Here is a 13,339-nt window from a genome sequence, read left to right as displayed (position 1 = left end):
CACCGACTCTATGTGCTCAAATTAATACGTCTCACTGAACGTGCGTCACGCGACGTTATTTAGCGTAATAGGAGAAAAAAATCTTCTTTTTGTTATTTCAAAATAAAACGAATATAAGCAAAGCAAAATGCATTTTCAGATTCTGCCTCAAATTCACATCTGTGATGTACAGATCGAACATTTTTCTTTTAAGTATAGCCAAGATATACATAATTGTTATGTTTTCCCAAGGTTTAAATGAACGAAATAAGTTTATTTTATCACCGAACGTAACACCGAGTCGATTCCAAATAACTTAACCCACAATTATTGTCCGGTATTAAAATGGATTAACACCCTTAAAAATTGCACCCTAAAATATTAACACAGCCAAATATTTGTCATTAAGAATAGGCGTAGTTAGCAGTCTCCCCCTATACTTTAACCGTACACACTGCTTGGTGGTGGATTATTTCATTATAGAATTTCATGTAACAGCAAAGGGCTAGACGACTCTGGCACTTTTATGCTTTCAATATTAGATTACATATTGCATTGCGTTTTGTATTACTTATTGACAGTCAAAACCATAAATATGAGTTTCTAGTTTAATTAAAAATTAAATCAAATAATTGTCTTTAATATTTTTTCAGGGAGAATTACAAAGTTACACAAGATAAGGAAAATCTTTAATTTTGAACTTTTGTGCATTTCTGAAAATAAAAATAAAAATATAAATTGTTGTTCTAGGTGTGAACTCTTTGGTGTACACGTAATCCTATTGGAAGGGCTAGAGCCAATTACACGAATAAAAAGAAAAAATACTTACGCCGATACGATTTGAATCTGGCACTGTGTCGGCTATCTTAATAATGCATTGAAATAGTTGTACTTGCTGTATTAAGAAAGAAAACTTTGTACATTTAAACGGACTTTTAGAAACGACGTCTCCTACAATGCTTAGTCTCTTGACTTCACGATAATTAAATTATTGAAACTTAAACAAGTGTGCGATAAAATATAATTCCACTTTGTGGACGATAAATAGGAATATTTTTATTAAAAACTAGACAACTAGTTTTTTAATAAAAATATTTATTGTTTTTAAATTTCATTAATATATGCCATGAACAAGTTTAATGTAGTTTGAAATTAAATTTTCTGCTATAAAATGAAATACAGCAGGGTTTGCTGTGATAATCTGAATGACAGGAGCTGGTGGCTATTAATGACTTTTCCCGGGATAAATTAAAAATACAAAAAGTACATCTATTGCCATCTTTCAATACTGCACTCAAGTATACATGGCATGCAAAAATATCAATGATACATGCATTATTTTACATAACGGACAACGCACGTTTTTGGTTTTAATAAAATAGGCGTCCGCAAATATTTTTTTTCATTTAAAATGTCTATAGCTCAGAGATAGTTATTTAAAATGGGAATTTCGCTAAGACGTATTTATAATTTTGTTTTAAATATTGAATTATCTTCTACTAAGCAAGTTCTAATACCAACAGTAAGAATTTTTAATCAGTCATTAATTACACTGAAAACTGCAGCGGTATCGACCGAATTAGTTTTATCTCGAAATAAATCTTTTTTTTTCTCCTCTATTTACTCTGCCATTTGGTTTTTAATAAAAATTATAGTTTATAAAACAATGATATTCATTATCGTGTTTTAGAGACATTTTCAATAAATCGTTTCATTATTATTTAAAAAAAAACTGAACAAACCGCCTCAAAATGTGTTTAACTTTTTATTTACCTTTTTTATGAAAATGGCGTTAGATAAATGCTGGGGTTTGATTATTTTAATAGGCATTTTATATAACACTTCAGAAATCGCTCTCTATAGCTAAAGCACCATATCAATTTGGGCTCATAATACTTATTACGGTTTGAACGTAACAACTATTTTTTTTTTCAATTTTCTAATTTTGATACCGATATGAACGATTTAAATGACTATGCTACGAAGCTTTTAGGTGGTTGGAGACATTTTATTAGGACGTTATCTCTATAATAATAGAGCGCCATGCTGAGGGATTTTTCACCTCACCTGGTGGTCGAAAACGTTACTAAACATTAACGGGGTTTCCCTTTAAACGTATGATCTGCAAAATAAATTCAATGCTAGTATTCGAAACATACCTTTGCCTTGTCACCGTTTGGTCGCAAGCTGCGGCATGCTTCTATAAAACCAGCCCCAACTGGCGCATCTGGATTCGACAGAAATTTCCTGCATATCCCGCCTTCTTTAAGACCTTCTGTAACCTTTTCATATTTATATCATTAGAATTTACAAAGATATTTATATTATATTATAAAACTAGACCACGGCAATTTCGCAGCATTGGCTGGCCTATGAAAGTGAAAATGTAAAAATATCTATTCTATTTAAAAATCTAACAATGTATATTTAAATTTTACAACTCGTATTTGTTATGTTAAATTGAAGCTTATTCAATTAAAGTTATGAAAAATGTTCCTCTAAAGATTACGAAGAATAGGTCAGATTTGATCAAGGAATAAAAATGTCTGACAATGCTAGAAGCTTAAAATATCCTAATAATTTAAGTGGCAATTTTCCTTTTTAATAAAGATTTAACATACCACGATTATATTAAATAAGTTTGCTTGATTGCAATTTGATTAATGGAAAGTTTTTGAATAAAAAGTACTTAAACGTATTCTTACTGATTCCGGATAGTTTGATCCGTTTTTATCCAAACATTTTGAAAAGGCATTGATCTGCTCGTCTGTGCCATCGGCCCCTGTAATTTCAGATATTTCATAAAGCGTTGCTTTCTTAAACATAAACTACCCGTTAGAGGAAAAAAGATCAACTTTGGAGGGGAAAACTAAATGTCATTTAAATCATCTCGGAACTTTGGCCGATTAGCCTATAAGCGAAGACGCTAATTATTCCTTACAATCAACTAAAACTAATTAAGACCGATTGTTATTCTTCATTTTTGTTTTCGCCTAGATGGTACCGCGTTAATTGTAATAAATAAATTGTATTGGTTAATTTTTGATAAAACTGAAGTCAGTGCGTTAGTTTACCCGTGCTTTTCTGTATAACGCGGGAGTTTAATCTGTTATTAGGTTTCACGAAACATTCCTCCTTACCCTCTGGCTATTTTGTTCGTACGGAAAACAACGTCTTCGAGTAGCGTTAGTTTTATAGTTACTTAAAGAGTTTTTGTTGTAAGTTGTTTACGTATAAGCCAGTACTTGCCATTCCACTTAACTTAATGACCTATATTAATAACACGAAATTAACTATACATACTCTAGTTTTGTTTCGCGAAACATTTGTCACGCAAGTAGCAACCTGACCTTACGCTTAATAAAGTTACTATCTTCCTCATTCACTGAGCGGCCGATATAATGCGCCCATCGAAATAGAATAATGTTTAATTATTTGGTATTGAGAAAAACGCAAACTGTTTAAAGTTTCTAATAAATTTTATTTTTATTGTTAAACCACACCTTTCGAATTTATTAGCAAATTAAATTTTAGTTTCATAACTTCAAAACCATAATAACGCGTAAAATAACTTACGGCATCCGTACGCGGCAATACTATTGATTAGTTTTTGGGTGTCTCCAGGACTGTAATTCTGAGCAGCTTCGTCAGAGGCAGCAAACTTCAAAACGCACAGCAGAAGACACGCAATTACTTGAACTTTCATGGCTGTAGTTAAATCAAAACTAAATACGTAGGATGATTGCTTCTGATACTTATATAAAAGAGAAATTTGTTTGGAAACTGTTGGATTTGTAATTCGGTAAAGCTGAATATTTTTCGAGGAGATTACAGTGACAACTTGACATATGACCATATGTTTCGCTGATATTTGACACCTAACGCGTGTCCAAAAAAATGATTTACGATAGCTGGAATGAGTTACGGAACGTTTCGAGGTCAACTCACGAGGGCCTTAAAACGTTCGTGAACCTTCTAATGTCCGAAAATTTCAATGAAAATTATTTAAATTGCTTGTAACAAACGTCTGATTTATTCCATTCAAGGGGTAGAGTAACTAAAAGTCAATTTTCGAAAACGTAGAGAAAAGCCCGATGTTGCTGATGTCAGCCATTATTAATCCATCGAAATGTCGAAGTAACACTGATTTTAAAGTTATATCACCTTCAGGTTCACACTTTGAATGATAACAGTAAGTATTTTATTAATCCGGTTTGCGATACAAAACATTTACAGAAAAACCAAATCTTACCTTCGATATAAATAAACATGTCTTGGTTTATAGTAAAAAGACCATCCAATTTTTGTATTTCCAAAATTGTCGAAAATGCTCATAAATTTAAAAGGGCTCTTATTGTTTAAGAACCTGGTTCAATATCTTTTAAAAGTTGATTATTTTTAATTTTAGGTGGCCCAATAAATGAAGCGATGAAGTTTCGTGGTTTCCCAGTTTCTTTTAAAAAACCTTTTTTTTTTAATGGACAACATCTGACAACTTATATTGAATACATAATTAAAGTATTATTATTATTGAAGTGTTTACCTCCCCCCCCCCCCTTTCAGAGTTGGCTAATTTGAATTTTACTCTGGAATTTAATTGATAATAGTTTTGGAATTATAAATCAATAGTTTGGACATACGAAATCAATAGTTTAGAGATTAAAAATAATTATTTTGTTCATTAGAAAACCATATTTTGGACATAAGAAAACCACATTTTGGACATTAAAGATAAATATTTTGTGCTTTAGAAATCAATAGTTTAAATTGTCTACTAAATAATGTGGATCTCGTTGTGATTTAAAATTTTCCAAAAGTAAGATATACATTCGCCTGTCGAAAGTTATTTCTTATGTTAAACATTTGAAATTTTCGTGCTTCGTCCCAAACCATATTCTGAAATGTACTTAATAATTACACATTCGAATGTTTTTAAGCTCTTACTTAAAACCGTCATAATATACAATAGGTATAGCGCCGTAAATTCGGGTCATAACGACAATCTTTTTTATCACTGAACATTGAAGCAGTCAGTACGAAGGTTTAAGAATCGGATTATCTTACAACAAAATGTTTCATTTTGGGACTCGGTTGAGGCTCGTCTCACTAACCAAAATACACATCTGAAATCACACATCGTCATAAAATTAGGAAACTAAACCTCGATTCAATCTCGTCTCAATTAAAGATAGGGTATGTATACTCCGCTCTTACATTAGGTGAAATAATTGTCGGTCTCAGTTCAGGCTTAATAGTTTTTACATGTTTTAATCAGCTCGGTTCAAGCTCATGATTCAACGAAATATAGGATGGTTTCGTCTCGGGATCGAAGTATTTCACATAAATATAATGGACTCGGTCTCAAACTCACGTTTTGACTCAATGAAAATATATTTTAAGCTGTGAATATGTATCTAGCTATATAACGTTAAAAGCAGCTTTAACTGTTACATCGTAAAAAATATGTATGCCAAGATTAAAATTATTGTAATATTATAGAAATGCTGTTCCTCAAAGATTACCAAATGTAATTTTACGCTATTCGTTAGATATCCCTGCTTCCTAAGATATATACAAAAAACCATGATGTCTGATGGATTCGCTTAAATTGGCGGTATCCACATTTGGAGCAAACGAAGTCGCAACGAGCAGCGTAGGAAGCGAATGACCTTGCACTTAAATTATTTTTCTCTACTATATGGTTTTCACATTTCTCTCGGTTGTACATTTCTGTGACAGATGGAATATTTCGAACAAAATATTATTGAACGCCGATGGGGGATAACCCGCGTACGATTTCAAAGGAGATTTCAAAAACAAATAAATTATGAACGTTAAAAAACATTTTAACATCTGTTAACTAGGCGAAGACCACCATGTTTTGTTTCTGGGAATTTTGTCACTTATTTTAAATTTAATTAAATTACACCATTTGAGATTATTAAGATAGTGTAGAAGATATTGATTTGATCCATGAAATTGAAATAACGCGAGAAAAAAATAAGTCAATATTCTCTGACATGGCTTAGGTCCTCTGAAACTAAAACATCGGAGCAGGCAATTTATTGTTCCCCTTTGCATTACTATTAACGAAATAATTTAAATTAAATCATTCGTGTCGAGAAATGGAGATGGCATCCTTGAAGGCTCTCTTTGAGCACTCACTTATAGAAAATATTGATGTAATAAGATAACGAGATAAAGGTGAAATAAATCTTGGTTAAATAAATAAAGGTAAAAGGCACAATAGTAGAAGGAAAGTAAGGTCGACCCATCAGTCCCGGGGTCGGGGTCGGGTTCGGGATCGGGGTCCGGGATTTAAGGGGTGAAATGGGGGTAAAATCGTCGGAAATTCAATGTATTTAGGGTATTTCTCGCGACGATTTGTTTTATCATATATCAACATACTATGTTCAGGCCAACTTGTTCATTTATCTCCGCTTATCTTGAAAGACACTTGAACGTATATCTTATCAAGTTTTATCGTACGGAATAAGTTGAAATGATGTAAAAAGTGATAACCTAGGCGGCGCGCGTGCGCGGATTCCCCGGGGGACGCGGTTAATTTGAATTTAAGAGTGTTTTGACGTTATGGAATATGGGACGCGGTTAACGTGCGCGGATTGGGGCGCGGTTAATTTGAATTTAAAACATGGATTTGAGTGTTTTGACGTCAAGGAATATTCGTTGTTAAAATGACGTAGAATGGAAATATTTTTAAACTTCATTTTAATATCATTGTAGTACGCTTGACCTATCTCACGAGTATTTCTTTAAACGAATATTTTAAGTATGAGAAACGTATCGTTCTCAAGTATGGTAATTGTACACGTGATTCCGTATGAGGACCGGGTAAATTCCTATATACGTAACGCGATACACTTCAAAATGCGTATACGTAGAATGGAATTAATTTTAAGCCCCATTTTAATACATAAGATATCGAAGATAAATAATTTCAGAGTATAAAAGGGAAAACCGTATAATAGTAAGACCATATTTAGAAAGTTCACCATCTGAATTGTATTGGAAGTGACTCCGAGGAACCTTAAAATGTAAGTAGAAATACTCAGTGATAATTCTTAACTTGTCTTAATGTATTTATTTTATAGGAATTGTTCATTTCCTGTGTCTGGTGATAAAGGGTTAATCGTTTATGCAGATGAAACCATCTACTGCGGTCTATTAGATTTAACAAAGGGCATCAAACTAACAGAAGCGGAACTGCAAGAGCTATGGACAAAGAAAGATGCCATTGAAGCTTATTTCAATAACGAAGCTGAAACTTCATGGGTTTTCACAGGTTCTGAAACCAAACGGTTTTCGGTTCATAGATTTGCCGAACAAAAGGTTTTAGATGTTAGACAAATGTACCATGGTTATGGGGTAAACTATGGAAAACTGTTACCGACTAAAGAGTGGGTAGCTTTCGCTCAATCTTCTTGGTTGAATTTCCTCGACCAGTACGAGTCTATTCAGAAGTGTTTAAAGAAAATCAAGGAAATAAAGGAGGCGATGACTAACGTTGTAATTAAACAATTACACGGATTGTGCAAATATTATTGAAATGTTTACTATTCGCTGTGAATTGTCGAAAGAAATTTTAAATAATATAATGTCACTAATAATATGCAATGCTAAAAACTTGTTAAAAAACTAATAAAATTGATTGCACTAATGTTCCGATTCTCATTAACCATTATGGATTTAAGCTTACAACATCCAATGAATGGGCTTGTAGCCGGGTCCACCCAATGCGGAAAGTCATTCCTGGTGGGACGGTTGATTCAATATAAGAAGACCTGCATATCCCCTCCTCCGGAGAGGATAATAAGGTGTTATACCGAGTATCAGCCGAAACTATTTCAATCAATATTAGAACACACACCTTCAGTCGAGTTTCACGAAGGGTTACTCGATGTTAATATATTAAACCCGCAAATTAGGAATTTAGTTATTTTAGACGATTTATTATGCGAGATATCTAATAATAAAGATGTAACTAATTTATTTATTCGTGGATCTCATCACAGAAACACCTCCGTACTAATTTTAATGCAAAACCTTTATTACCCCGGAAAAGAAATAAGAACTTTAAATTTAAATGCTCATTTATCTATTTATTTTTAAATCACCACGAGATAAATCAACAATTTATCATCTCGCGAGACAGATATCTCCAACCAATAGCAAATACGTTATTGATGCGTTTCAACAAGCTACGTCACGGAAGTTTGGGTATTTATTAGTTGACTTGAAACCTCACACCCCAGATCAGTATTTACTACGAACAGGTTTAATACCGGGTGAAGAATCGGCTGTCTTTATTCCAAAATGAAGTGTATTATAGAAGGGAATTTTTTTAGGGTTAATCGAGAGTGGATTATTAAAGAATTAGCTTACGTAGTATTAGAAACTGAAGAATCGGAAGTGTTTACTTTCAAATCTCCATACCCTTTCAAAGAGCTTTCAAACGAAGATAAAAGACAATGCAGATGGATATCTCATAACATTTGTCATCTTCGATGGAATGACGGCGAACGTCCTTACAGAACGAGACGTGACATTTGCAATCAGATAGCGGAAAAAGCGACTTCGTTTTTCACCAAAGGTTTAGAAAAAGCTGCAGTATTATCGACACTCCTCGGTGTTCCAGTAACTAACATCGAAGATACCGGTTGTCCTAAATTATCAGAACTAGAAGACGTTGAATTAGACTGTCCTTTTCATTCCGAAACTGTTCATTGCGCTTTAAGAAAGGCTAAGAAAATCTCTAAATGGATGTCTCAAAACGAGTTAAGAAAAACATAGACTTTCTACGTTTCCTAACATCCTGTAATCTAAATCAAAGAAAGACAGCTATTAAATACGCTAGCCAGGAGGCTATATTGGCTCTCGTTGAATGTTGTATAAATGTATTGCACGGAACAATTGAACTGTCAGAACGTCATCGTAAGCGGTTAAAGAAACATAGCGCGGTTATACGAAACGTTTCGAAGAAGAACCCTTTATCAAAACGACGAAAGATTCTGGTTCAAAAGGGTGGTTTTCTTCCATTTTTATTAGCGCCACTGCTATCTATCGTTAGCTCAGTCGCCGAAAGTGCAATAAGCCGAGCTATAAACCGATGATGGCTCGAAAAATGCTTCTAGTACCTGAAGATGTAATGGAGAGATTAAAAAACACTACACCTTCCAAAACAGAAGAAACACCTGAACTTCAAAAAGAGAAGACACTCGATGATGAAATGAAATCTATTCTAGATAATCCAGATTTAAACGAATCAGAGAAATTAGCATTATACAATCAAACTCTCCAACGACGGTTAACTTACGTACGTAAAGAGCAAATCTCTCTTGTTATTGAAAACTCTGAACGACCTAAAACTTGGTTCGCGCAAATATCTTATTCTCTACCTGCAACTTATGTTAGTGATGCAATTTCATTATACCGAGCGACTACGGAAGATCGGAGATATATTAGATGGACTAACTCAGGAGAGCTTTCTATTCGAGGACAAGTGATTGGAGGATCTAATATAATCGATCTTTTGTATGACGCTGTGAGAAAAACGCCCGGAACAGTGATTGATCCTATAGGAGTTACTGAGTTTTACGAGGGCATTCATAAGTCAAATATTTCAAAACGTTTAATTAAAAATCCTGTAAGATTGACACTGTTAAAAACATTCGCTGTATTTCATACAACACCAAGTAGCTCAATGTTATCATCATCTTCACCTAGTCCTCTAAGACCTTGGATACATACTAAATAAAATATATTAACCTGATAATGTTGTTCTCATTTCATAGTATAAGCCTACAATGGAAGGTTGTACAGAAACGGTCTCTTTAGGACTTTTAGCCTATTTATCACAATCATTTTCAAAATCACCGAAAATTATCACAGCTGTATTAATTATCATAGTTATTATAATATTAGAATTATTTAATTTCCTTTTTTGGCGTTACATGCCATTACATCAAAATATTACCCGATATGGAGAAAGAACTTGAGAAAATCTATACTAATCCCGCAGACCCAGGGTCATTCGCTGGAGTTCGAACGCTCTATAATTCAGCTCGAAATAAAGGTTTAAAGGTTTCATTGGAAAAAGTAAAACAATTTCTAATAAAGCAGGATACATATACGCTGCATAAACCTGCTAGAAGACGATTCAAACGAAATCGAACTATTGTTTATGGAATTGACGAACAGTGGCAAGCGGACTTGGCAGATTTTCAGAAGCTGTCTAAATATAATTCAGGATCTCGCTATGTATTATGTATTATCGACATATTTAGCAAATACGCTATGGCTGTAGCGGTTAAAAATAAGAAAGGTGTAACAATTTTAGAAGCGTTACGTAACGTTTTTGAAAAAGGTCGTCAACCGAAAAGAATTCAAAGTGATCATGGAAACGAATTTGTCTGTCAAGAAGTGCAGAGTGAATTACAACGAAGGGGTATTAACTTTTTCGCTACTCGATCAGAAATGAAAGCGTCCATTATTGAAAGATTCATTAGAAGTTTTAAATCTCGTTTATATCGCTATTTCACGCAGAATAACACCCTTAAATATATCGACGTTTTAGATGATATTATAAACGCTTATAACAATAGTTATCACAGATCAATTAAATGTAAACCCGCGGAAGTTACTCTAGATAACTCTGCTAAAATATGAAAACATCTTTACGGTTCAGTAAATGTTTCTCCTCCGTTAACATACGCATTTGAAATTGGAGATATTTGTAGAATAAGTAGAAATTTATCAATTTTCGATAAGAAATATAACCCGAATTTTACTACAGAATTGTTTAAAATAGCTGAGAAACTACCACGTGACCCACCTGTATATAAGCTGACGGATTTAAATTCTAACCCCATTTTAGGAGTATTCTATCGAGAGGAGGTTCAGATTGTTGGTCGAGATTTAAAAGACTGTTACTTCATAATCGAAAAAGTAATAAAAAAGAGGAAAAAATCGGACGGCCGCGTAGAACTGTATGTAAAGTGGCAAGATTACGACCCTACATTTAATTCTTGGATACAAGAAGTGGATTTAAAATGAGTTTTTACGTAACGCTACCTTCAGATTCCTCGTCATTATATTACCAAGATAATAGCGTTGGTAAATTTCGAACGTATTTAGCTGAACCGTTAAGATTTGAGGAACAGTACGAAGTTGGGTTAGCGGAAATAAGCTATCCTCGGACATGGCATAACGTCCGAAAACCTAATCTATTGGTTATTAAAGACCCTCTCGAATATGATAAAATGACTGATAACCCTCTAGTTAAAGACCCTCTCGAATATGATAAAATAATTGAAGTTCCCGCGGGTTTTTATAAAACTCCGGAAGAACTATTACATGTTATGAACGTCCACAACCAAGAAGAACAAGTTACATTCGCTTATTTAAATTATTCTAATCGCATTAAAGTTAAATTGCAACCGAAAATCAGAGCCGTAATTGGCCCCGATCTATCGATTTTACTAGGTTTTAAGGATAGAAGAGATAATAATTTCACCATTTTAAATTCAATGATAACCCCCTACCCAGTTGATATGAACGCTGGGTTACATTCCTTATTCGTTTATTCTGATCTGGTTGAAAATATCGTTGTTGGGGATAGTTTAGCACCTCTATTAAGAATCATAAGCGTCGAAGAGAAAGCCGAGTCTAATGGGAAAACAACTACAAAAATATTTTCACAACCTCATTACCTACCAGTCGTGTGTAATAATATTAAGACTATAGAGATTAATATAACAGATGATTTAGGTGAGCCAATACAGTTTCATAGTGGAAAAGCTCACGTTGTATTACATTTTAAACCCCGTAAAATGTGGACTTCACTATAAACCTTTAATCATTCAGGACACACCCTCATTCTAGCTTAAGAGAGCGAACAGTTAACATCATGAGGTCTGAATATTCACCTTCAAGAACTGATTATGAAAGTTACTATTTAAACCAGGTTGGTTTCGGTGGAATACCTGTATATAGAGGTTTAGCTGTGCAAAGAGGACATGGACTAGGAAATATATTATCTTCAGCGTTTAGATTCGCGGTACCTTTACTGAAGAAAGGCGCTTCTTACTTGGGAAAAAAACTTTTAAGTACCGGAGCGAAAGTAGCGACCGATGTTGTTAGCGGAGTCCCAATTAAAACAGCGCTTAAATCGCATTCTATTAACGCCGGAAAGGAAACACTAGCTTCAGCAGCTGATGAAGCCATGAGATTAACATCTTCAGCTACGGATCATATTAAAAGAATGACGGGTTCCGGAAATAAAAGGAAACGAACTCAGTCGAAAAGCGCCATTTCAACAGCAGGCAGGATAGCGAAAGGACGGTTCCCTAAACGTTCCGATATATTATCATAATGTCCCTTTTACACCCGCACTCAGTTGAGTGTATAAATTCCGAGCTAGATTTGTTTCAAGTACCTATGACACAATCTTCGATTATTGGTGGAGAATGGGTTGAGTATAATCCAATATCAAATATAGTTGATAACGCATCAATTACATTTTCTATCAACGGTAACTCTGAAACGTATATAGACCTTTCACAAACTTTGTTGCACGTTCGAGTTAAGGTAACTAAAGATAATGGTCAACTACCGCAACCCGCGGTTCCAGGTGTTGCGGGTGGGGCCGCCGGAACTCCAGCCGACAATATCGCCCCCGAGAATTTGTTTCTTCATTCGCTTTTTAGCGACGTCCACGTATTTCTTAATGAAAGATCAGTAACACCTTCCAGTCAAAATTACGCTTATAAAAGTATGATACAAACTTTATTAACGTTCGGAGATACTGCGAAAAAATGTTATTTAACGAGTTCACTTTTCTATCGGGATACGCCTGGAAAGTTCGATTCATTTTTCGATAACGATGGTTTCTCTAAACGAGCGAGCTTAGCGCAAAAAGGGGCGATTGACTTGTTAGGCGTAGTCCATACTGATTTATGTCAACAACCACGTTTTTTATTAAATATGGTTGATTTGAAATTTAAATTCGATAAAAATAGAGCAGCTTTTTGCGTTCATTCCGACGTAAAATGTAAAGTGGAGATTTTATCAGCTTCCCTTTATCTGAGGAAAGTTAAAGTGATACCGCAACTATCGCTCGCTCAAGCCAAGGCGCTACAATATGGAACCGCTAAATATCCTGTAACTCGTTCGGAGTGCACCTCATTTTCTATACCCGCTGGTCTTATGGCTAGTGTGCAAGATCATTTATTTACCGGACAAGCACCTAAGAAAGTTGTTATCGGGTTTGTGGAACAAAAAGCGTTTCTAGGAGATTTGAAAAAATCCCCGTACAACTTTCAACATTTCGATTTATCAAGCA

The 13,339-nt window shown here is 34.3% G+C and overlaps 1 protein-coding gene across 2 annotated transcripts; it reads right to left on the bottom strand.

The window, feature by feature from the left end:
* Window positions 1-614: 614 nt before the first annotated feature.
* LOC149940450 (uncharacterized) lies at window positions 615-3,880 on the bottom strand. 2 transcript variants are annotated; one of them, XM_090179877.1, is made up of 5 exons: window positions 3,556-3,880; window positions 2,685-2,761; window positions 2,139-2,261; window positions 809-874; window positions 615-692 (listed from the first exon to the last, which is right to left on the bottom strand). In XM_090179877.1, exons 1-5 carry the CDS (start codon window positions 3,833-3,835, stop codon window positions 669-671), a joined length of 570 nt encoding a protein of 189 aa, XP_090036003.1. In that variant the 5' UTR covers window positions 3,836-3,880; the 3' UTR covers window positions 615-668. The 2 variants fall into 2 exon arrangements, with proteins under 2 accessions (XP_090036003.1, XP_090036004.1); XM_090179878.1 differs by lacking the exons at window positions 615-692; window positions 809-874 and adding an exon at window positions 1,973-2,046.
* Between the last annotated feature and the right edge of the window lie 9,459 nt (window positions 3,881-13,339).

This window comes from Leiobunum rupestre, chromosome 6 (genome assembly GCF_980474605.1).
Source record: "Leiobunum rupestre chromosome 6, qqLeiRupe1.1.hap1, whole genome shotgun sequence".
In the NCBI taxonomy this organism is placed as follows: domain Eukaryota; kingdom Metazoa; phylum Arthropoda; class Arachnida; order Opiliones; family Sclerosomatidae; genus Leiobunum; species Leiobunum rupestre.
The sequence above is the reverse complement of the archived record's forward strand: the minus strand, read 5'-3'. Positions and strand labels throughout refer to the sequence as shown.